The sequence below is a fragment of the Neoarius graeffei genome, chromosome 10 (assembly GCF_027579695.1).
Source record: "Neoarius graeffei isolate fNeoGra1 chromosome 10, fNeoGra1.pri, whole genome shotgun sequence".
Lineage (NCBI taxonomy): Eukaryota > Metazoa > Chordata > Actinopteri > Siluriformes > Ariidae > Neoarius > Neoarius graeffei.
Window position 1 is genome coordinate 81,346,136 of NC_083578.1, and position 25,911 is coordinate 81,372,046.

The following is a 25,911-nucleotide window of genomic DNA, read 5'->3' on the forward strand; positions in this document are numbered from 1 at the left end:
AAAAAAAAAAAAGGAAGATTTAACAGACTCTGGCTACTAAGATTTGCCTACATTTTTTTTTTTCCCCTAGCAACATTCAGATCCTGGAGGAAAGAAAACCCGTGTATTCAAGGGTACGACCCATCACTAAACATGATCTTAAACCGGATTTCTAAAAAACCAGGCAGAATTCTGCTGTGCTGGAATGAATATTCTGTTCGAACAAAATCTTAAGTGCTGGTTGCTACGAGGAGTGTAACGATCAGACGATTTGGATCGAATTGTCAATTTAAAAGAGCGATTGAAATGAATCAAGGCAACAATCATAAAACTATTTCCAAAAAAGGACAGTGTGATGACCAGAGCCACAGACAATATCATCCTAAATTCGACCTTTGCACCTTAAAGTGCATATCACGTGCATATGTAATTCTCCTCAATGCATTCTCTGCAATTTTTTTACCTTGCGCAATACCAGAAAAATTCAGTTGAAATCAAGCCATTTGAGGCGAATTGGTCCGCCTCTGAAAAAACCTGGCGTTTGGATTTCCCGGCAAACACTGATTTTCGTGACGTCGCGTGCGGGACGCCTCCCTCTGAATCCTACACCAGCGCTGGTTTGTTTATGAGAAAACGACCTGGTGGTTTTCTGCAAATTTCTTCAACGTTATCGCGTAATTATTAAAATGGTTAACAGATGTATCGTAGGAGGGTGTAGCAACACCAATCTTGATGGGATTAGTACTCATCGTTTTCCAAAAGACCGGACAATGAGAGAGAAATGGGAGCGCTTGGTCTACACAGGCTGTGCACTGAAACCGTGCAAAGCTCGCGCAGCCTGCTGGCGCTTCCGCAGGTGACGTCACGAATCTGGCTCAAGACTCCCTTGGGATTTTTCCAGACGCATTTTGTTATTTTATTTTATTTTTTTCTGCTGTAGACAGATGGCCTTGTGCAAAATTACCCTTCTGGATGAGTGTGTAAAGGGATACACTTCCATATAAAAAAAAAAAACGAAATTGGTCCAGAATATGCACTTTAATAGTTTGCTGCACAGTTTATCATTTACAGTCATCTATATGATCATTCTCAAATAATAACCGACAACACAGTTTGTTTGATTTAACCTTGTGTGGCACGGTGGTGTAGTGGTTAGCGCTATCGCCTCACAGCAAGAAGGTCCGGGTTCGAGCCCCGTGGCCGGCGAGGGCCTTTCTGTGCGGAGTTTGCATGTTCTCCCTGTGTCCGCGTGGGTTTCCTCCGGGTGCTCTGGTTTCCCCCCACAGTCCAAAGACATGCAGGTTAGACTAATTGGTGGCTCTAAATTGACCGTAGGTGTGAATCTGAGTGTGAATGGGTGTGTGTGTGTCGATGCATCAGCCCTGCGATGACCTGGCGACTTGTCCAGGGTGTACCCCGCCTCTCGCCCGTAGTCAGCTGGGATAGGCTCCAGCTTGCCCACATTTTAACACTGTAGGGCTGTGAAAGCAATGTTTGTTTCTCACTAATCACGTGTTTGAGTTACCTTGTGCGTTAGGGACGGTCTCTTTCTGGTTGGGCAAAAGGCGTGGCTGAGGAGACCTAAATCTCAGAGCCTGCTCATAAGGCCGTCCCATGTCTCAGCATGTGCCCAAGAGGGATTTTGGCTTTAGTTAGTTTTGCTTTATATCTCTTTGTAGTTATTTTTTTTTAACCCCTTCTGTGTTATTTGGTTTGGTCAAGCCACGAAATACATCAAGCCCTGTGTCCGAAATCACTCACTCGTTCGCTACTCCATACTCACTATATAGGGCATTACTATATAGTGAGCTCATTGGGAAAATGAAAAAACGCTTTCCATCGCGCTGTTATTTCGGTCATTACTGTCACACAATTAAAACATGCCAGATCAGTCAGCTGGTGGGGTTTTCGAAATAATAAACATGTATTTTTGTGATAAATACATATTGAGTGTATTTCCCACATTCAAAGTCCTTCCCACGCCATGTGGCGCCGATCTTCGTTTCCGCAGCCCTCGGCCTCTCGCCTATTACGTAGCTAGGGTTACAGTGGGGGGGCGTGTCCTCTGGTAACCACGAGAGTTTGACTCCCCGCTCGCATCTGTATTGCAGCGTGACTTTCCAGACGGCAGTAGGTACCATTTTTACGATGGTCTTTGGTATGACCCGCGATCTCCCGATCGAGAGGCGGGCACGCTAATACTAGCCGGTACTTCCCACATTAATAAATACAAAAAGTACTTTGTGTCTGCTGCATCTTTCAGTTCAAGGCTGAATCCTTTCTTCTTTGCCACTGTCTTTGATTAAATCAAATTTGAGGCTTTTGATTTGATTTCCTTCCCTTCAGCGGGACCGCAATGCATGATGCTTGGTTAGTGACCACCTGTTGGTTGTACACTACTTTTCATGATGCATTGTGGGATACTTTGAGTGCACTATACAGGGTGTAATAATTCTCACTATACCTTCAGACAGCACTACAAAATGGCGACCTCACTATATAGCGAGTGATTTCGGACACGGGGAAGGTCATTTTTGATCAGCTAACGTCCTGTCAGTTGTCTGTGTCTCAAGTCAAGGTATAATTTGTTGACCAGTTTTACAGGCCTATTTATTATTAAATTTTCATCTTTGTAAACTTGAACATTTGTGGGTAAATAAAACCCTGCCTTCTGAACCAAAAACTCCTGCGTCCTCTTGCCTCGCTGTTTGGTCCCTTAGACAGACAGACAGACAGACAGACAGACAGACAGACAGACAACTGGTGTCAGTCGTCCATCAAGATAAAATACATATGGGCAACAACATTTCTTGTTTCCACTTTAAATGTGAAATGTGATTACTAAGGACCAATAACAGCACTATAAAGCAGTTACTAGTCGAGCAGAAGGCAGTCAGAGACAAAGCGAGGTGAGCGATGCCATATTGTGCTGTACGCAACTAGTGCGGACATCGCAATTAATTTTTTGTTGTGCTTTAGTTTGGATTCTGTGCCGATAGGATGCACAATGTTGTCTGCTCATGCCCAAAAAAAAAAAAAGTCCATCCCCAACACCTCACAACTGTTACACCGTGCACACTAAAGATAAACAGTCTCCAGACTGAGAAATTAAAACCGGTTTGAAACAGATATGCATTGTTTACCTTCTGTGCTTTGAGGTAATCTTTCTCCAAGGTCAAGATCTTCTGGCGGACATTGTTGAGCTCTACAAGAAAATTGAACAAGATTCATCGGTTGTAATTTAGGCAAGTAAATAAGCTGCAATTCAGGTGTACAGGTTACAACTTTGTCAAAACGATTTGTAAAGTAAGATGAGAAGCTGAACCGAGGTGAAAGGATCGAAAGAATTCAGATATACTACAACCCCGATTCCAAAAAAGTTGGGACAAAAGTACAAATTGTAAATAAAAACGGAATGCAATGATGTGGAAGTTTCAAAATTCCATATTTTATTCAGAATAGAACATAGATGACATATCAAATGTTTAAACTGAGAAAATGTATCATTTAAAGAGAAAAATGAGGTGATTTTAAATTTCATGACAACAACACATCTCAAAAAAGTTGGGACAAGGCCATGTTTCCCACTGTGAGACATCCCCTTTTCTCTTTACAACAGTCTGTAAACGTCTGGGGACTGAGGAGACAAGTTGCTCAAGTTTAGGAATAGGAATGTTAACCCATTCTTGTCTAATGTAGGATTCTCATTGCTCAACTGTCTTAGGTCTTTTTTGTTGTATCTTCCGTTTTATGATGCGTCAAATGTTTTCTATGGGTGAAAGATCTGGACTGCAGGCTGGCCAGTTCAGTACCCAGACCCTTCTTCTACGCAGCCATGATGCTGTAATTGATGCAGTATGTGGTTTGGCATTGTCATGTTGGAAAATGCAAGGTCTTCCCTGAAAGAGACGTCGTCTGGATGGGAGCATATGTTGCTCTAGAACCTGGATATACCTTTCAGCATTGATGGTGTCTTTCCAGATGTGTAAGCTGCCCATGCCACACGCACTAATGCAACCCCATACCATCAGAGATGCAGGCTTCTGAACTGAGCGCTGATAACAACTTGGGTCGTCCTTCTCCTCTTTAGTCCGAATGACACGGCGTCCCTGATTTCCATAAAGAACTTCAAATTTTGATTCGTCTGACCACAGAACAGTTTTCCACTTTGCCACAGTCCATTTTAAATGAGCCTTGGCCCAGAGAAGACGTCCGCGCTTCTGGATCATGTTTAGATACGGCTTCTTCTTTGAACTATAGAGTTTTAGCTGGCAACGGCGGATGGCACGGTGAATTGTGTTCACAGATAATGTTCTCTGGAAATATTCCTGAGCCCATTTTGTGATTTCCAATACAGAAGCATGCCTGTATGTGATGCAGTGCCGTCTAAGGGCCCGAAGATCACGGGCACCCAGTATGGTTTTCCGGCCTTGACCCTTACGCACAGAGATTCTTCCAGATTCTCTGAATCTTTTGATGATATTATGCACTGTAGATGATATGTTCAAACTCTTTGCAATTTTACACTGTCGAACTCCTTTCTGATATTGCTCCACTATTTGTCGGCGCAGAATTAGGGGGATTGGTGATCCTCTTCCCATCTTTACTTCTGAGAGCCGCTGCCACTCCAAGATGCTCTTTTTATACCCAGTCATGTTAATGACCTATTGCCAATTGACCTAATGAGTTGCAATTTGGTCCTCTAGCTGTTCCTTTTTTGTACCTTTTAACTTTTCCAGCCTCTTATTGCCCCTGTCCCAACTTTTTTGAGATGTGTTGCTGTCATGAAATTTCAAATGAGCCAATATTTGGCATGAAATTTCAAAATGTCTCACTTTCAACATTTGATATGTTGTCTATGTTCTATTGTGAATACAATATCAGTTTTTGAGATTTGTAAGTTATTGCATTCCGTTTTTATTTACAATTTGTACTTTGTCCCAACTTTTTTGGAATCAGGGTTGTATAACACACAGCTCAAGAGCATTAGATTGCGGTTTAATGGCCATGAGGTGGACAGTAACAAAGTACATTTACTCGAGTACACTTTGAGTATCTGTACTTTGAGTATTAATTTTTTTGGAAACTCATGATTAAGTTCAGTACATTTGAAAGACAAATATCGTACTTTTTACTCCACTACATTTCTGTCAAGGTCCTCGTTACTATGAAGCAGCTTTGAAAAGTGATTTTTTTTTCTTTTCTAAATCACGATTGATTTTTTTCCCCAGGTGACACAGACAGCGTAATCACTAGGGTCACACCACATCCATTACTGTATAAAATCAAGTTCAGTGATTTCTCAGCAGCATTATCTGAACTCGATCAGAAGGTGGTTCTTCTGGAGAACGCACGCACCCACCCATCGCTTTACCTAGAATCCATGTTCCGGTTTTCTGAAAGGATTAAAGATTCGTTTCATTTGAAATGTTTGTTTTGTTTACCTAAAACAAACCACATCACGCCCTACAAAAACTCGCCGTTCAACCTGTGCAAGCATACGGAGGTATATAAATGTTTTATTCCAAGAGAAAACGTGCAACGAAGTTGTCTGTGCTTTCAGAGCTAGCGATAACATTGCAATAGCTATGCAGTCTGGTTAGTCAAATGACTTTCTATGGATTTGCCCGCTAAGTTGCTGTAGCCTTGTCCAGGGCTAACGTTAACACCATAGCTAGTTAACTTGTACACTTAATTAGCATGTAAAAAATGGAGTTACGCTAATATGAAGAACGTTAACTTATCTGAAGTCCTTTCAGAAATGGGTTTTAGCGTAATCTTGCCAAATAAACAATCAATCAATCTTTTCTCGTAACGTTAGATACCCAGTATGATTTTGAGTTTGAAAAGAGTTTGCTAGCATGTCAGGTGGGGCTTCACTGACTAGCTAGCTTTACGTTAAACCATCATGATGCACAGCATGCGTTCATTTTCTGAATTCACAAAATCATCCAGTAGGTTGCTTCAGAGGCATGAGGTACTGTAAGTGTTGTGTCAGTAACAGAACAATGTGTTGACAGAAAACGTACTTTTAATACTTAAAGTGCTGATGACACGTTTTTGACATCTTTGGCGATGTTTTATAACATAAAAAGTAATTCCCGGTGATCCATATATTAATTCATGAAGGCGCCTATTTTACAAGTTATGATAAAAAACGCGGCTATTTGGGCAAATTTGACGGAGCTGCAGCACCCAGGAGACGAAAGAGGAGGAGGAGCTATATGACGTCAGCGAAAGAACCTTCCTCCTAACTTACCAGTTTGTTGTTGATGCGACAGATGTTCAGTTTATCATTATTAGTATTTTTATTAGACATTATTATATTTTATATATATATATATATATATATATATATATATATATATATATATATATATATATAGTTATTATGCCTTCGCATTCTGTTGCCAACTTTTGCTCCAAAACCCACAAGGATGGGGTAAGTTTATTCAAGTTTCCCAGAGATCCCAAGCTGCATGCGAAGTGGGTGAAGCAAGTCAGGCGCACTCGTGACAAGTGGGAGCCCTCACCAACATCCGTCCTGTGCTCTGAACACTTCGATTTGGATTGTTTTGACACCCTTCCCAGCTTAAAATAATCTCTTGGGTGTTCAGTTCAGCACAAACGTGTGTTACTACCATCAGCAGTGCCTACACAGTGTTGCCAGATTGGGAGGTTTCCTGCCCAGTTGGCGGGATACTGTTGCCAGATACTGCTGAAGTTTTCCAGCCCGAAATATGTTCAAAACCCACCAAAATGCACTTGAAACCGCCCAACTGGGCGGGAAACCTCCCAATCTGGCAACACTGCCAGTATTCCAGAAGGGGTCTACCAGTAGCTATGCCGGATCCAAAGACAGTCCTCCTGTCAGAACATGTGTTGTGAAACGACATAAGATAAAGGTACGTACAGCTATAGATTCTACATGATAATCATAAATGTAATCGTAAAGTCGGCGTGATATCAGTCATGTATTTGCTTGTGAAAGCTTGCGGCTTTCATGTAACTGCTGCCTAGCAACGAGAGGCAAAGGGTAAAGAGGGTAGGCCATCATAGATTCTATTCGGAAGAGATCAACACAATTCTAGACTCCCAGAAGAGGAAGAGCTAGCACTAGAGAGTTCACCGGCGTTTTCATGCGCCATTTCCATTGAGTAGAACAGCCAGTGAACCGCAGCGTGTTCTTCCGCTGACGTCACAACATGGCCGCGAGCCACGGACCCAGTTTTCTTGCGCTGTGCAATTAAAAGTTGGATATTCGCGTAACAACAGCTTCTTCTCACGTAATTATAACAGAAATCTAACATGTTTGCCATGTTGTATAGTTTATTTAAGAAATTGCATAGAGTCATGTTCGTGTCATCAGCACTTTAAGTATTTTTAAAAGCAAGTACTTTAACTTAAGTAAAAATTTGACTGGACAACTTTTCACTTGTACTGGAGTAACATTTGACCAGTAGGTTCTGTACTTTAACTTTAGTAATGAAGTTGGGTACTTTGTTCACCTCTGTGCATTATACAGGCCGAGTTATACTTCTGTGCCGCCGAATCTCCACCCGGACAGGGTGAAGCGTTTATACTTGCACCAAAAATTTAAAACACAAAAAGAGCGAAATGCAAGTTCAGTGTCTCACTGAAGGAAGAAAAAGCTTGGTTTGAAACAAATTTTACTGCGGGAAAAGAAACCTCATGTGACTGATGATAAACCAAGTGGCTTCTGACTGAAAGCATTTCTGAAGGTGTTTCAATTCATCTGTATTCTGCAGCATAAGCAGCTCTGAGCACTTTGGTGTAATGTGTGTTAAATGCACAGGATTAGATACGGGATTAAACTGGCTGTTATCGTGAACTACAGCCGGTGTAGAGCCTCACGCCTGATGTATTTATATGAACACGATATCGTGATAGTAGAAAGAGAAGACAGAGCAGCCGCTACCAAGCGAACCAATCACGGTTGTTGCGGTCTGTGTCTTGTAGTGACATTTCTGGAAAGGTGGACGTCAGGCTACACCGTAGGGTATGGTGTGGATTTGACACTGAAGAATAAGTTGGCCTGAAGAACTAACACAAGAATGTGGAGTGGTGAGGAAAAGCAGCGTAGTTAATACAAGACGACAGTTTTGTTCATTTAACTTCCTTGTATGGTTAAATATGAGCTAGAGCAGCGTTTCTCAACCTTTTTTCCGTCACGGCACCCTTCAGAAGTATGCAAATCCTCAAGGCACCCCCATATAAAATATACGCCGTCACGCTGACCATACGCTGACCCCGGCAGTGACGTTGTGACATGGGAAAGGGGGCCGCGAGACAAATTTTGATGATGCATGAGGCAGCGATAATCTGCAACTATCGTTTTTTGGAATTTTAATTCATTTTATTTATTTCAGTGTTAGACTATATCATTTTTTGGCGGCACCCCGGTTGAGAAAAGCTGAGCTAGAGTACTGGATTCAGGCACGGTCTCGCTCGTTAACCCGAGTTACTCGTGATGCACTGATGTAAGAATACTTGCTGGCTCATAAAGACATCCAGTAGTTGTTGTATTTTACTTAAAACAACCACCAAATACAAATAGCAGGCATGCCACTGGGGTGCAGGGGCAACACCCCGCTGGGGGGTCTGAAGCCAAGACCTTTTCACAGAATTCATAGCACATATTTTAAAAATCTGAGAAACTTCTAGAATAAAATGCATGCAAACTTTCAAATTACAAGAACCAGGGATGAGAGTGGGTGGTCACCAAAAAAGCAGAAAACAAGATGGCGCCCAAAGCCGGGGGTCTGAGAGGGATACCCCCCCAGGAAAATTTTGAAAAATAAGGCCTTACAAACCACTTTTCCTGCAATCTGAGCTGTAGTAGATAAAAAAAAAAAATCTGTTGTCTTTTTTATATATTCACATGAAAATGTTTCAAAATCAATAGGAGTATTGTTTGAATTCAAAATAAAAATCACATTCTACATTCAAGGGTATGGTTATAATTTATGATCAACAAAAATGACAAACTAAATTCACATTAAACGTACGTTTTATTAATTATCAAAATGTTCATATATTAAATACAATTTCTTAGGGTGACTGACCTTTTCTCCCCATGTCCTCATTAGTTGCATATGATTTCAAAGTCTTTTGAAATATTTAAGTTTTCAAAACTGTCAGCATTAATTCAGATTTACTGACCATCCTATACATGTTCAATGTGTTAAAGGGATAGTTTGGGATTTTTGACATGAATCTGTATGGCATCCCCATCAATAGTGTCATGCAAACACACTGACTTACCCCTGACAGCATCCTGCGAGTCCAGTTCTTGTCCAGTTTTGGTCCAGACGAAAGTAGTCCGGCAAGTTTGTTGGGGTCACGAAAGTAAAACGTTTTTCGTCTCAAAACAGTATGTGTTCAAAAGAGTGATATATTTGCATCACAAAACCGTTGTCAAATAAAAAGTCAGACCTCGAAATCGCTTGGCACTATTTTCTCTCCCTTCTCATCACTGCGCGCTGCCGCCAGGTGACAGCCACGGCTGTTTCATTCATTGTTTACTAGTGATGGGAATTTCGGCTCTTTTGGCTCTTCTTACTATAAGGAGCCGGCTCTTTCGGAAGATTTTTTATAATTATTTCTCATGACTTGTACATTCACATTGAGTACACATATCAATGCAAATTAACACGAAGGGATTTACTAGACCAATTTATATCTGGAACTATTTTCAGCCACAGCACAGGCAAAGCACCGCTGCAGGCGCAAAGACACCGCACAGCGCCTGAAAACGGGTGCGCAGCGCCTGAAAACCCGTTTTCAGGCGCTGTGCGGTGTCTTTGCGCCTGCAGCGGTGCTTTGCCTGTGCTGTAGCTGAAAATAGTTCCAGATATAAATTGGTCTAGTAATTTGCACTGATGTGTACTCGATGTGAATGTACAAGTCATGAGAAATAATTATAAAAAATCTTCCGAAAGAGCCGGCTCCTTATAGTAAGAAGAGCCAAAAGAGCCGAAATTCCCATCACTAGTAAACAATGAATGAAACAGCCGTGGCTGTCACCTGGCGGCAGCGCGCAGTGATAAGAAGGGAGAGAAAATAGTGCCAAGCGATTTCGAGGTCTGACTTTTTATTTGACAACGGTTTTGTGATGCAAATATATCACTCTTTTGAACACATACTGTTTCGAGACGAAAAACGTTTTACTTTCGTGACCCCAACAAACTTGCCGGACTACTTTCGTCTGGACCAAAACTGGACAAGAACTGGACTCACAGGATGCTGTCAGGGGTAAGTCAGTGTGTTTGCACGACACTATTGATGGAGATGCCATACAGATTCATGTCAAAAATCCCGAACTATCCCTTTAAATCAAACAAATGCTAAGTTTATGGGATAATGTCTATGTACACTTTATACAATTATTTATAGTTCACAGTCACTTCTCATTTTCACTTAATCATTTCGACGACTTCTTCAGCCTTTTGGCCAAAGACAAGAGCTTGTCAGTCCTCTCTCTGTTTTTTATCCCAGCACAGATTTCACGTGCCTTCGCTTCGTCTCGCTTGTCAGTTGCATTCGGCATTTTGAGTAAAAAAGCCGATACGAAAGAGAAACGTATTTTTGAAGCGCAGCGACGATGAACATGTGCAAGTTTCGATAAAATAGAACAGATGCGGGGACTTTTGTAAGAACTGTTATGATTGGCTTTTGTTCTCTCCCACACTCTTGTAAGAACTGTTATGATTGGCTATCATGCTCTCGCCAGCGATGTTTTGGCCAATTACATTGTAGATAACACGTATTCTACCACGAGACTAAGGTGGTGTTTACATTAGACCGTATCCGTCTCGTTTTCGTCGCGGATACACTATCCGTTCACATTAAAACGCCGGGAAACGACTCCACAGGCGGAACAACTTGAATCCGCCAGGGCCCACGTATTCAACCCAGTTCGTATCTGATCCGGTGCTGTGTAAACATTGAGGAACGAGGATACGCTGTGCTGAGCTCTAGCTGACGTCGTCACTGGACGACGTCACTGTGACATCCACCTTCCTGATTCGCTGGCGTTGTTCATGCCACGTTGGTCATGTGACGCGACTGCTGAAAAATGGCGCAGACTTCACTTCCTGCTATTGTTTCCACCTTGTATCACCTTTTTGTTTTTCATTCAAGAGTATAAAAGTATGAATATAATGCTTTGCCATTCTTAATGTTGTTCATGGTAAGATGCAAATACTGCCCATTGTGTAGTTATGATTGTCTTTAGGCTTGCCATCCTTCCATTTGCAAGTGGTGAGTGACTTGCGCATGCCCGATATGCACTGGGATCACACACACAGCGGCTCAGTCCCGAATCACTGCTCGTGCGCTTCACTCGCGCGCTCTGTGAGCTGCGCAGGGCCGGAGTGCGCACCCTCCAGATGGCACTCGCTGTTCAGGGCGTAGTGATTTGGAGCGCAGCCGCTGAGGAGGAAGCGCTGAGCCGCACTGACACGTTTCAACTTATGTGCCGTCTAATTAGTCATGTGATTAGCGTATCCGTGTATTGGCGTTGCTGTGTGCACGCGAATCGTTTTAAAAACGTTAATCTGATGATCCGCTGATACGGTCTAATGTAAACACCACCTAAAGATGGCGAAAACGTAAACATGTAACATTGTCGTACGCTTGAGTATCACAAAGGAACATACCCCAACCCCCCTCAATGAAAAAAAACATCTCAACGGATTTGGCATAACATCGATTTTCGCTCAGAAAAAGTGGAAATCTGCCGAAAAGCGGAAAACTCATCACTGAAGAACATATTTTTCACACTTTCAAGAACTCTCGTGACCACCGAGGGGTATTTCATCTGACTGGCTCCACTCTTCTGACTAGTGATGGGCTACTAAAGCTTATTAAAAACGGTGATGATGTCTGATAAGTTTATTTTCAGTAAATATTACTGAAACAGGATAGCATTTTTTGAAAATTAGTTAATAGAAAAACACACTGTACATCATTTCATAGCTCATAACTTTATTATATTGCTGAAAAATCACACATCATAAGTTGGCAGCATGCTTTTTCTTTTTCTTGGGTGGTTCACGGTCTTTAAGAAATGACTGCCTGTCTGATTCAGTCCATGAATCAGCTTGTAAGTTGCACTACTTCTTGCCATGTGAAGTGCATCCAAGGCTTTTTTTTTTTAATATCTTTAGCTACTTCTTCACACAAGGCTACAAGATCTTCTCCATCACTCATGGCCAGAGTTTTCTCTGCAACAAAAGCTAAGATTAAAGCCTGAAAAAATAAGTTTTAAAAGAAGTTAAAATCACAGCACATATCTGCTAATATCAACACATGCAATATTTAAATTCGAGAAGCATTAAACCACAACATTAACAGTTCCATGCAAAAGTATATAGGCCTATAGTTTATTAGATTCGCTAACTGTTCTATTGTGTATTACGAAGACTCACATATACACTAAACTACATTCGATTAGTTAAAGTGCAAATCACGGGTAAATTCAGGAGCAAGATCAATCTAATTCTCTTATTTTATATTAAACTTTGGTCAAATATTGGTCACATTTTGCACATTTTTTTTTTTACCTTGTGCAATACCAGAAAAATCCAGTTGAAATCGAGCCATTTGAGGCGAATTGGTCCGCTTCTGAAAAAACTTGGCATTTGAATTTCCTGGCAAACATTGATTTTCGTGACGTCGCGTGCGGGACGCCTCCTTCTGAATCCTACGTCAGCGCTGGTTTGTTTATGAGAAAACGACCTGGTGGTTTTCTGCAAATTTCTTCAACGTTATCGCGTAATTATTAAAATGGTTAACAGATGTATGGTAGGAGGGTGTAGCAACACCAATCTTGATGGGATTAGTACTCATCAGTTTCCAAAAGACCGGACAACGAGAGAGAAATGGGAGCGCTTGGTCTACACAGGCTGTGCACTGAAACCGTGCAAAGCTCGCGCAGCCTGCTGGCGCTTCCGCAGGTGACGTCACGAATCTGGCTCCAGACTCCCTTGGGATTTTTCCAGACGTGTTTTGTTATGTTATTTTATTTTTTTCTGCTGTAGACAGATGGCCTTGTGCAAAATTACCCTTCTGGATGAGTGTGTAAAGGGACGTACTTTCATATAAAAAAAACAAACGGAATTGGTCCAGAATATGCACTTTAAACTTAGCCTGCAGTAGATCTAAATATTTTAGTGCTGTCAAAGTTAGCGCGATAATAACGCAATCTCAATTTAACGCGATTAAAAAAAAAAAGTGCCGTTAACGCAAATTCTAATTTGGCCCTGCGAGTCACCCGTAGTTCCTGTTGAGGCTTGTCGCATGCTGCTTCAATAAGAGTACGTGTGAGTGATGGAGAAAGGCATAGACATATAAACATCCTCGTCGCCATATTGGATGTGGCAAAGTGGAGATTCTTCAGCCGCCTCTGGTATAGCGTCTAGACAGTAGCCGAGAATAAAGATGCCTCATTCATGTGCTGCGTTTAACTGTACCAACAGGTTTACCGTCCAAACGAGATCACATGGGATTACCTTTCACACGTGAGACTGGAAAAATACTTTCAATACTGTTCCTTCAGTCTCCCAGCTCAGCTCCACCGGGTAGGTGTAGAGTTATACGCAGTGAGAATTAGAGAATACAGTGCCACACTATGATGAACGTTTTTGAACGCATGATGAATGTTTTTATTTTTGTTATCTGTTTTTTTCTTCTTTTATGGCAAATACTTCTCTTCAAAAGAAACTAATGAAGAGTAAAATAAAAAAATTTTATTTTCACAGTGATATGCACTTTATTTTTCATCCCTTGGTTTTCTCATCTAATATGGAAGTTATGGATGTTAGTGGCTGTGACAAGACGTGTTATGCTCTGCATTAAAAAAAAAAAAAAAAAAAAAAAAAAAGGTACAAAGCAAGCCCATTCACTTTATGCTGATAAGAGAATTACATGGTTTTTCATGTGACAAAAATGTGCGATTAAATTGCGATTAATCGCGAGTTAACTATGACAGTCGCGACATTAATCGCGATTAAATATTTTAATCGCTTGACAGCACTAAAATATTTATTAAGTTTTATCTGCATAAAAGGATTTTAGTAAGGTATTTTCATTTTCATGATTTTGCAATTGTAAGTAACTCAAAACTAGATCTAAATGTCAAATCAGGAGCATTTCATTCTAAATTTGAAACTTCTCTCTATAATTAGGATACATTTATATTCTTTGCATTGTTTGACAGTTAAGAGGAAAGTGCCAAAAACTTCGGCAAAAAGTGGTTTCTTACCTCAATATGTGCTTTCCTGTCCACAAATGGCGTCAGACCGTGTAGCTGCAGGCTTTTCCGAGGCTTGCAAGTAAACAGGGCTAATGCCGTATGTCAAATCTTGTTTTTGTGCATCTTCCTGGCGACGAGTGAAAAAATTACTCGCCAGTTGATGATTTGACCGCTTTTCATACAGTTTCCGTGCGTGTCCTTGTGTTTTGATATGGTCGACCAGGGCAACGCAACCACGATCAGCATAGTTAGTCTCTGCGTCACACAAGACGCACCTGCATTTACCAGCAATGTCAACTTTCCGGTAATATTCGCCCACAGTGCTGTCCATTTCTTTATCGTTATACCGTAAATGACTTAACAGTTTTGAACACTATTCCCAATTCCATTTCACTCTGCACCCACTATCAACTTCCCTTGCTCGGTTTTCTTCTTTTTGATCAATAATTTTTGCCATTGTTCAAAATATTCGCTTTCTAACTTCGAAATGCGGTTACCACGCTGTAAACAAGCAAGAACGAGCTACAATATATTTCACGTTGCCGATTGGCTACATTACTAACGCTTGACACATTTTCTTCCAATCACGAACCTCGTTACACACGCATAATCGGAGTCGAGGTCAGTCCGTAAAACACGGAAACGGGACACGGAATCGGATGCAAAACAGCTTGCGCATTTACCGCAAGTCAACACCTCTGCCGATTTTTGATTATTTTGGCATTTCACAATTTTCTAAATTTATTCAAATCCGCAAATTTTCGCGGATCCGTGACCAAATAGTAGGGATGTCCCGATCCGATCACGTGATTGGAAATCGGGCCCGATCACATGGTTTCAGACTCGATCGGAATCGGGCATTGCCTCCCGATCAGGGATCGGATATATATCTATATAATATATTCTCATTTTTAACACATCAATAGCTATGCGTTGGCACAGAGTGAGACCAGACCTCTTGTCTCAACACAGCAACATCAACGCGTGCGCCATGACATCACTTTGTAGCGGAGACGCTATTGGTTATTGGCTGCCTGTTGCCGGCAAAGTTGAACACGGAAGCAGTTCGAAGCGGAAAGCAAAGCATGAGATCTTTTTTTTTTCCGTTGGATGACAAAAGAAACGGGCTCAAACCTGAAAGGGTAGAAATGCTTGTTTTCATCAAGAAAAACGTTCATTTCCTTAATTGAAATTACTGTACACCACTGTGAGATGCGTTCTTAAAAGCAAATTACCGGCACTGTGGCACTTTTTATTTTTTTTATTTGTTTACATTCCTGCCAGGTATTTTAAGGTTATTTTTTTAATTTGTTATTTATTGTTCAAACCGCCTCACGTAAGTGCTCTGTTTGCGAACGGAGTTGTTGGATGTTAAAATAAGGTGTTAAATAAAAAATGAGGAACATCCTGGATCTGTTTCTTTCCTCGTCTTTATTTTTTATGGATTATAAGAAGTATCGGATCGGGACTCGGTATCGGCAGATACTCAAAATCAAATGATCGGTATCGGATCGGAGGGCAAAAAAACCTGAATCGGGACATCCCTACCAAATAGCATGCCTGAAATGGTGTGCCGAGTTAGCCTTAAAATGTTTCCTTTAGGACACTTCAAATACTTACGAAAACAAATAATCAAAATACAATTATTTTATATTTAACAAATCACAAATTACACTATGAATAGAAACAAGGCGGCGCTTATTCGTATTTAATCCTGCAAACCAATTCAAATTATTTCCATTTATACCACTGCGCTGTTGAATTCTCGACTCTGATTAGTCAGAAGGTATTGATTAATTTTCTTTCGTATAAATACCGAGGTGATTATAGGAAATCGCACACAAGAAATTCAGACTATTTCCTGATAATCACCTTGAGTGACTTGGCAAAACGGCAGCTAATCGCTTCGTCACCGTAAGTGAGGAAGAATTACAAACGATGAAAGAAAATACTGTTCCTAAAAGCACTAAAGATGCTACGAAGTTTGGTCTAAAACTATTCATAGGTAAAGTGGGATTGTGAATTATTTTATCGATGTCAAAAAATATTTATGAGAGTCAGCATAGATAAGAGACAAGTCTGCGCCGTACTGTTATTACATTTGCATGCCGTTTTCAAAATAAGGCCAAAAAAAAAAAAAAGTGTGTTTCCGGTTACATAGATTTCAAAACTAGGGTCGGTAGGCAGGCATTTTTTTTTTTGAATTTTTTTTTCAAGATGGCTGCCATAACCTATATTTAGACAGGAATAATTTCACAAAATATAATGAATTTCTTTGCAGGTCACCCAAGTTACCTCCTTCTGATGAATCTGATGCAGCATGAGACACCTTTTAACATGAATTTTTCTGTAAATATAACAGCTCAATACACCATGAGAGAGAGAGAGAGAGAGAGAGAGAGAGCAGCCCCGCCCCTCTCTGCTTCCTGAGTGCAGCTCGTAGCCTTGGTAACGGTGCAGGGAAAAGACACAATATAACAAGCAAAGAGCGCTTTTTCTCAGAGTTCCCTCTCCTCGAACAACACTGATTTACACGGAAACGAAAGGAGCTATTCACAAAATTATTTTACATTGAGTGCTACAAGGCTCCCATGAACACATAAATGTAATTTTTTTTGTCCCTAGTGTAAAAAATGTGGACACTAGAGCGAGTTAAAAACAAGTGACTTTTCTGATTTTGCAGTAAAAGCGCTGCCACGTTTATAATGTGAGTCTATGGGAGAGCGCGGCTGTCCTCTCCTTACTTTCAGGCTTCTCATTCAAAAACTGTAAATCCTATCGCTCAGGGAGACACTTGTCTTGCTTCACACAATGTGTGACTACAACTTTTGAGAAAGTTGTGTGTGTAGAGTGAAAATTGTGGCTGAGAAAACAGTTTAAATGAGAAAGTTAGAGCTTTTTTTTTTCCCAAGCTGCCTACACTCTAAACTCCTCAGCCGGCGCTTGTGGAAAGCCCCGATTTTCCCAGTGAGCGACAAAAACTTCCGGTTCACGCGGTTGGGTTATATGTAAAAGTTGCGACTGGGAAAAAAACGAAAAAAAAGTTTAGGGTCGGGCGGTACAGATTAGGCTCGGTCGGGTAACCGGAAACACACACACTTTTTTTTTGGCCTAATAATAAGTTAAATCTATATAGCGCCTTTCTCAAAACCCAAGATCGCTTTACAATTGGGGGGGGGGGGGGGGGGGGTCCCACCAAGGTCAAGAGGTCATTCCAATGGTGTAGCAGCCACAGTCCCACCAAAAGGTGCACGAAAACAAGTTCCACAGCTCCAGCACAGCCACCGCGACAGCATCGGGCAACACCGCATGGAACACCACACCATGGATCCACAAAGCGAGCGCAGAAGCACCACCAGGCAGAGCGCTGGTATGTCCCAAACCGCCTGCGCAGCCACTGAGCAACATCACACCAAGCACTAAAGCGCCGCTGCACAGAGCGCTGGACAACCACGATGTTAAAATGAGCAACGAGCTCACTACAGTCCATAGCGAGGAGCACAGGCATCACCCACTGTAAACCGATGCCCAAAACTGGGCCCGGAGCTACACCACAACCAGCAGACAAAAACAAACATCAAACTACACAAACAAACAAAGAGAATAAAATAAAATAGAAATACAAAGCTCCGGTGAGAAGCATCAGCCAGAATGCGCACGGCGTACTCTCAACCGGAAATAAATGATTTTTTTTTTAATAATCTGTGTATTTATACCAAAACAATTATCCACCTCAGGCTCAGTGAATATCAGTAAATAACCACCAAACCTTCGGCAAATAATTGTTAAATAACAGCAGCTCTGAAAGTAGTTTTGGCTGCACAACAAATTACAGGTTTGTATTAATGCACTGCTTCTAATACATTACACTATATACACACACTACAGAAACAACGTACACAGACATTCTGCTTCGTACACAGCATATTCTCCTCAGGCCCTCTTCTCACGACAGCTAACGATGGGTTTGCGAATGGTGTCCGTTTACATAATTATGTCTGAGGTGCACAAGTCTTGCTTACCTGCAGTGTTCTTTCGCAGGTCATCCGAGAGCTGGTAATTCTGCGTTCGTAGCTCCAGAAGCTGAGCCTATTGAAACCAAAACAAAAAGGGGCAGCAAATTTTTTTTTTTTTACAAGTTTCTTAATGGAACTTATTAGTCTCACAGTGAATCATGTTTTATGGAAGAGGAACTGGAATAACTGCCCTGAATGTTTTAGGGTTCTTTCACATATGCAGTCAAATGCAATCACATTCAAGCACAGACCAAAACCCGGTCGGAGAACATCTGTGCAGCATGGTCTCGGTTCGGTTCTGAGTGAACTTCTAGCGTGAGAAAGTGGCGCGACTCTGAGATGCTAGCTGCTTTTCTGAGCCAAAGGACAGAGCTGTAGAGCTGTGGAAATGAAACGTGTTCTGATGTTTTGACTGAACAACAAAAATGCTGATTGAGAAGTTAGTTATTTATATAATTAGCTAAATAATTTCTCTCACTACGGATCAGTGCACTCTGTGCTCGGGTGATTAACGTGATGCACACTTGTTGAAGGTTTGTTTACTATCCGCCGCTCAATGTTTTTAGATTTTTGTTCATTCGTTACGTGCAGTGTGAAAACAAACAACAAAGAAGCTTAAAAGTATCAATTTCACACCGTTTCCCACTCTGAGGTGCGAGTGCCTCATTGGAGGGAAATATACTAAACTGGCAGCGCATCCCGGTTTAGCCGTTTTGTAGATTAGTGAAGATGATCCAGTGCACTTTGGCAGACTGAACATGTACGTCTACACTATTCATATTAAAGAACACATCAGATGTTGAAAGCATCTGCAAAAGGAAAAGACAAACAAATATACAATTTATAGACTCTCAAAAAAGCGTCGAGTCGACTCTCAAAGCTGACCGAAAAGAGCCGGGTCAAAGAGTCGAGTCGAGTCTCAAAGCTGACCGAAAAGAGCCGGGTCAAAGAGTCGAGTCGAGTCTCAAAGCTGACCGAAAAGAGCCGGTTCAAAGAGTCGAGTCGAGTCTCAAAGCTGACCTAAAAGAGCCGGTTCAAAGAGTCGAGTCGACTCTCAAAGCTGACCCAAAAGAGCCGGTTCAAAGAGTCGAGTCGACTCTCAAAGCTGACCCAAAAGAGCCGGTTCAAAGAGTCGAGTCGACTCTCAAAGCTGACCCAAAAAAGAGCCGGTTCAAAGAGTCGAGTCGACTCTCAAAGCTGACCCAAAAGAGCCGGTTCAAAAAGAGTCGAGTCAACTCTCAAAGTTGACCTAAAAGAGACGGTTCAAAGAGTCGACTCACATAACTCATGTCACTCGATATTCAAGCTTCACCGAAAAGATTTGACTCGCATATAACTCATACAGTATACGCTCAAGTTTCAAAGAGTTGACTCGACTCTCAAAGTTGACCTAAAAAAGCCGGTTCAAAGGGTCGACTCGACTCTCAAAGTTGACCTAAAAAAGCCGGTTCAAAGGGTCGACTCGACTCTCAAAGTTGACCTAAAAGAGCCGGTTCAAAGAGTCGACTCGACTCTCAAAGCTGACCTAAAAGAGCCGGTTCAAAGAGTCGACTCGACTCTCAAAGTTGACCTAAAAAAGCTGACCTAAAAGAGCCGGTTCAAAGAGTCGACTCGACTCTCAAAGCTGACCTAAAAGAGCCGGTTCAAAGGGTCGACTCGACTCTCAAAGTTGACCTAAAAGAGCCGGTTCAAAGAGTCGACTCGACTCTCAAAGTTGACCTAAAAGAGCCGGTTCAAAGAGTCGACTCGACTCTCAAAGTTGACCTAAAAGAGCCGGTTCAAAGAGTCGACTCGACTCTCAAAGTTGACCTAAAAGAGCCGGTTCAAAGAGTCGACTCGACTCTCAAAGTTGACCTAAAAGAGCCGGTTCAAAGAGTCGACTCGACTCTCAAAGTTGACCTAAAAGAGCCGGTTCAAAGAGTCGACTCGACTCTCAAAGTTGACCTAAAAGAGCCGGTTCAAAGAGTCGACTCACATAACTCATGTCACTCGATATTCAAGCTTCACCGAAAAGATTTGACTCGCATATAACTCATACAGTATACGCTCAAGTTTCAAAGAGTTGACTCGACTCTCAAAGTTGACCTAAAAAAGCCGGTTCAAAGGGTCGACTCGACTCTCAAAGTTGACCTAAAAAAGCCGGTTCAAAGGGTCGACTCGACTCGACTCTCAAAGTTGACCTAAAAGAGCCGGTTCAAAGAGTCGACTCGACTCTCAAAGCTGACCTAAAAGAGCCGGTTCAAAGAGTCGACTCGACTCTCAAAGTTGACCTAAAAAAGCTGACCTAAAAGAGCCGGTTCAAAGAGTCGACTCGACTCTCAAAGCTGACCTAAAAGAGCCGGTTCAAAGGGTCGACTCGACTCTCAAAGTTGACCTAAAAGAGCCGGTTCAAAGAGTCGACTCGACTCTCAAAGTTGACCTAAAAGAGCCGGTTCAAAGAGTCGACTCGACTCTCAAAGTTGACCTAAAAGAGCCGGTTCAAAGAGTCGACTCGACTCTCAAAGTTGACCTAAAAGAGCCGGTTCAAAGAGTCGACTCGACTCTCAAAGTTGACCTAAAAGAGCCGGTTCAAAGAGTCGACTCGACTCTCAAAGTTGACCTAAAAGAGCCGGTTCAAAGAGTCGACTCGACTCTCAAAGTTGACCTAAAAGAGCCGGTTCAAAGAGTCGACTCGACTCTCAAAGTTGACCTAAAAGAGCCGGTTCAAAGAGTCGACTCGACTCTCAAAGTTGACCTAAAAGAGCCGGTTCAAAGAGTCGACTCGACTCTCAAAGTTGACCTAAAAAAGCCGGTTCAAAGAGTCGACTCGCATATAACTCATGTCACTCGATATTCAAGCTTCACCGAAAAGATTCGACTCGCATACAACTAACACAGTATATTTCAAGAGTCGACTCTTTGAAACGACACACCACTATTCCACAGATGGATGAATAAGTGGTCAGTTTGAAGTATGGCAGGTTTTTTTTTTTTAATCTGTTTGACTGGTTTAACGATTCACTTCTAGTAACGTAATGGAAATGTTCGCGTGATTAATCTTGCAAATGATTAGCCATGATGGAAACTGGACACTGGGTTAGCACGCTACATTTCACCTCAGGTTCCACAACTGGTGTGTCAACAAAACCTGATGCTGGAATGGAAATAAATATTTGACAATAGTTTAATCAGTGTCGGGCTTTTATTCTATTACACAGAAGCACTCATAAATCCACTTGAAAATCTTACTGGAGTGATTAAAAACTTTCTGGTTGTAAACAGCTGTATTATTATATTTACATCCGCTGCTAAGGAAGGGCAAGAAACTGCTCAGCTAACTAGTATGCTAACTGATAATTAGCTACTTTGCTAAATAAAATAACCCCCACGACGACAATTATTAATCATTATAGGATGTTGCTAAATGTTAAACAAGGTTAAGAAATAATATTTTTTTTTAAATGTGAAAGTATACTATAAGACGCAGTTAGATAGTCAGCAGGGTTAAGTTGTTAGCTGAAAAGCTAACGCTAGCTAGCAGGATGACGCCTCCTTCAATCACCACAGCGGCAGTCAGCAGAATGCTCCCAGATTGCATGGATATGATTTTGTCCTTTATTTTTTTCAAACACAGACATGAACTGACATAAACCGACAGAACTGACGAATTCATAAAAAATGGAGCAACCTGCATACGGTGAAACTCCTCTTCTGATAGTGCTTGCGCCATCTTCGCCAAAGCGCACGGAAACTGCTTCACCGGTCCAATCCAGAATCACTGCATACTTCCTGTACGTGTGCACTATGTAGGTGAACTAATGCAATGATTTGTCCGTCTTACCAAGTGCACTATGTGCAGCCTAGAAGCCATTTGGGACTCGGCCACTATTGGTCAGTCAATACGGGGATGTTTGAGAGGCTTCAGGATGCTGGCGCTTCTTTGAATACCTGACTGAATGATTTACCAAAATGTCTCTAATATATGCGAAAGAAAAACACTATGGTAATTTTATCCAATAATGAAGTGCACTCTTAAATTCCCTCGAACTGCAGGTGGCACCGTGAGACAGCATTTCCTTTTTATTTTTATTATTATTTTTATGTATAATCATGGCGGGCGGCACGGTGGTGTAGTGGTTAGCGCTGTCGCCTCACAGCAAGAAGGTCCTGGGTTCGAGCCCCGGGGCCGGCGAGGGCCTTTCTGTGTGGAGTTTGCATGTTCTCCCCGTGTCCGTGTGGGTTTCCTCCGGGTGCTCCGGTTTCCCCCACAGTCCAAAGACATGCAGGTTAGGTTAACTGGTGACTCTAAATTGAGCGTAGGTGTGAATGTGAGTGTGAATGGTTGTCTGTGTCTATGTGTCAGCCCTGTGATGACCTGGCGACTTGTCCAGGGTGTACCCCGCCTTTCGCCCGTAGTCAGCTGGGATAGGCTCCAGCTTGCCTGCGACCCTGTAGAAGGATAAAGCGGCTAGAGATAATGAGATGAGATGAGATAATCATGGCCATTTTAGTTTCAGTATCTGTTTTGGAGTTTCACATGTTCCTCACTGTGTCTGTCTGGGTTTCATCAGGGTTGTCCGGTTATCTCCTACCTCCCAAAATATGTTTGGCTGAAGGCATGAACATCTAATGTGCGTGCCATGGACTGGCGTTCCTAATGACGGTGTAAAAAAAAAAAAACCATGGCTACCGTTTACAAAATAGGAACAAGTCACGGAATACGGATTCACGGAAAATATAAAAATTAGTGCTGTCAAGCGATTAAAATATTTAATCGCGATTAATGTCACGACTGTCATTGTTAACTCGCGATTAATCACAATTTAATCGCACATTTTTGTCACATGAAAAACCATTGTAATTCTCTTATCAGCATAAAAAAGTGAATGGGCTTGCTTTGTACCAATGTTTTGTTTTTTTTTTATTGCAGAGCATAACACTACGGAGCCGTAGAGGGGACATGGTGAATAAAAAAATAACAAAGCGTGGGAACGACTTATAAGGCATGTGCACGAGATATTAATGCACGCGCACGAGTTATAACCTGTGCGCACGCTTTGCGTTAAGGCGTGCGCTCGGGTAATTAAAAGTGAGGGGACGAGTTACTACGGCTCCGTATAACACGTCTTGTCACAGCCACTGCAAAGTCGGGCTGGAGCCGCCGATGGGAAAACGAAACCTAAGCCGAGCACTGTGGCTCTTCGTCCCAAGGCGCGGCAGCGCGAGCTGCCCGCGCTGGTTTTTTGGGGGGAGGGCAGAGGACTCTGGCTTTGCAGGGAGTGACATTACAGTCAAGCTGCTATTGTTTTTCTAAGCAAAGTCTCTGTTCTGTTCCAAGTTCCTGGCAGTTTCAAAAGCTTATGAAAAACCTACATCATGTCACAGAGCGTTAATCTCGCGATAAAAAAATTATCGCCGTTAAAATTGAGTCAAGTTAACGCGTTAATAACGTGACATTTTTGACAGCACTAAAAAAAATATAACCTAAAGTACGGATCTTTTATTCACAGATATGTGATGTTTTCCGTGAAATATCAATAGTAAATCGATCAAGTCAAGTCAAGTTTATTTGTATAGCGCTTTGAACAGTAAACATTGTCGCAAAGCAGCTTTACAGAATTTGAACGATTTAAAATATGAGCGAATTTTATCCCTAATCTATCCCCAATGAGTAAGCCTGTGGCGACGGTGGCGAGGAAAAACTCCCTCAGACGACATGAGGAAGAAACCTCGAGAGACTCAAAAGGAAACCCATCCTCATTTGGGCAACAACAGACAACATGACTATAACATTAACAGTTTTAACATAAAGTCAGCTTCGTTGGTGCTATAAACCCCCCACCGACGGAAACCCGAGCGCAAAACCGTTCACGAAAACCGCAGTCCCAAAGTCAGCAAGTCAACTGCGGTCCTCAGCCACAAAAGCACCACTGCAAGAGTCCAGAGCGTCCTCCAGGCGCGACCCCCAACTGTCCACATGGGGCCGGCCTCCACAGGAGCGATGCGATGAGACTCCAACCAGACACCAGGATAGATCAGGCAGGTCCGAGGAGCAGAAGAGGTCAGCAGCTCGATCCCAGGACCGACATGTAACTCAGAGGGACAGATTGGGGGGGAGGGGGGGGACACAGGTTGTTAGGTATGCCTAACTATGACTGCATAACTAAAAGGGGAGAGCCAGAAGATAACACAGGCATGAGGGAGCCCCGGGACATAAAGCAGCAGCCACTACACCGTCAACAAACTCAAGTGAGCAAGCGAGTGGGGACTGACAGCATCCATACATCCCAGTTTACCAAAACATTCTATGTCTGAGGACCCTCCAGATCTACACCTTTACCTCAGAAACAAAAGGCTTGACTAAACAGGTACGTTTGCAGCCTAGACTTAAACGCTGAGACTGTGTCTGATTCCCGATCACTACTTGGAAGGCTGTTCCATAACTGTGGGGCTTTGTAAGAAAAGGCTCTGCCCCTGATGTAGCCTTCGATAAAGCATACATATTTATTATGTCAGGTAAGATATTTTAATTATGAATTTCAGCAGTCCAAACATTTAATTGTTAATTTGACAGACTTCTTAATTTGTTTTATCCGTCATACATCATCCGTATGAAATCCGTAACCAATCCGTAAATTACTAGCATCCGTAATGCATCCGTTTTAAAATCCATAACCACTCCATATTTTGTATCCTTTTTTATTATAATTTACCCATGACCATCTGCTACCCAACCCCCAACTTTCGACACCAGTCTTTGGGTGAAATGCGTAAACTTCACCCCCTTTTGGTAAAACTGGCATTTCAGGGTTGTGTCCTCTACATATTTAATAGTTATTCGACGAAATCGAGTCGTAGACGAGCTGATAGCTGACGAAGCGTGTAGCGCCGAGTCGGCTATAAGCCAGGTACGACGAGATTGAGTGGAATAACTGTTTTATTCTATCCACATTCACTGGATTTTGAGAAATTGAGTATTTTTATTTTTTGCAAATTTGATAAATAAAAACTTGATACAAAACGTCCGACAAAATAATTTCCACTTAGAATGTAAACAAACCGGCGAAATGACAGTAGCGATTTGTGAAAAATGCTATAATTAAAATAATAATTCTTGAAAAATAAAAACAGATACGTTCTTACGGGCGGCACGGTGGTGTAGTGGTTAGCGCTGTCGCCTCACAGCAAGAAGGTCCGGGTTCGAGCCCCGTGGCCGGCGAGGGCCTTTCTGTGCGGAGTTTGCATGTTCTCCCCGTGTCCGCATGGGTTTCCTCTGGGTGCTCCGGTTTCCCCCACAGTCCAAAGACATGCAGGTTAGGTTAACTGGTGACTCTAAATTGACCGTAGGTGTGAATGTGAGTGTGAATGGTTGTCTGTGTCTATGTGTCAGCCCTGTGATGACCTGGCGACTTGTCCAGGGTGTACCCCGCCTTTCGCCCGTAGTCAGCTGGGATAGGCTCCAGCTTGCCTGCGACCCTGTAGAAGGATAAAGCGGCTAGAGATAATGAGATGAGATACGTTCTTACCATCAAATACTTTCATTCCATATTTTGTTGCTTTTTTATTTTGGGGGGGTTTTGTTTTTGAGTAGTTTTTATTTCATCCTCAGTTGGTTCAGTAACATGTGCCGCCATTTTGTTTTTCTCTACTCACGGGATA

General features: G+C 42.1%; 1 protein-coding gene across 3 annotated transcripts in view; it reads right to left on the reverse strand.

The window, feature by feature from the left end:
• The window catches only part of gripap1 (GRIP1 associated protein 1), a 259,951-nt gene extending 237,776 nt beyond the window's left edge, over positions 1-22,175 (reverse strand). For 2 of the 3 annotated variants that reach the window (XM_060932398.1, XM_060932397.1), the window contains exons 1-3: positions 21,941-22,175; positions 18,280-18,346; positions 3,123-3,184 (exon numbers count right to left, since the gene is read on the reverse strand). In XM_060932398.1, coding sequence (XP_060788381.1) covers positions 3,123-3,184; positions 18,280-18,346; positions 21,941-21,982 — 171 coding nt within the window. In that variant the 5' untranslated portion in view covers positions 21,983-22,175. The remainder of the gene's footprint in view (positions 1-3,122; positions 3,185-18,279; positions 18,347-21,940) is intronic. The other variant, XM_060932399.1, reaches the window with a different exon arrangement.
• Positions 22,176-25,911: the final 3,736 nt, after the last annotated feature.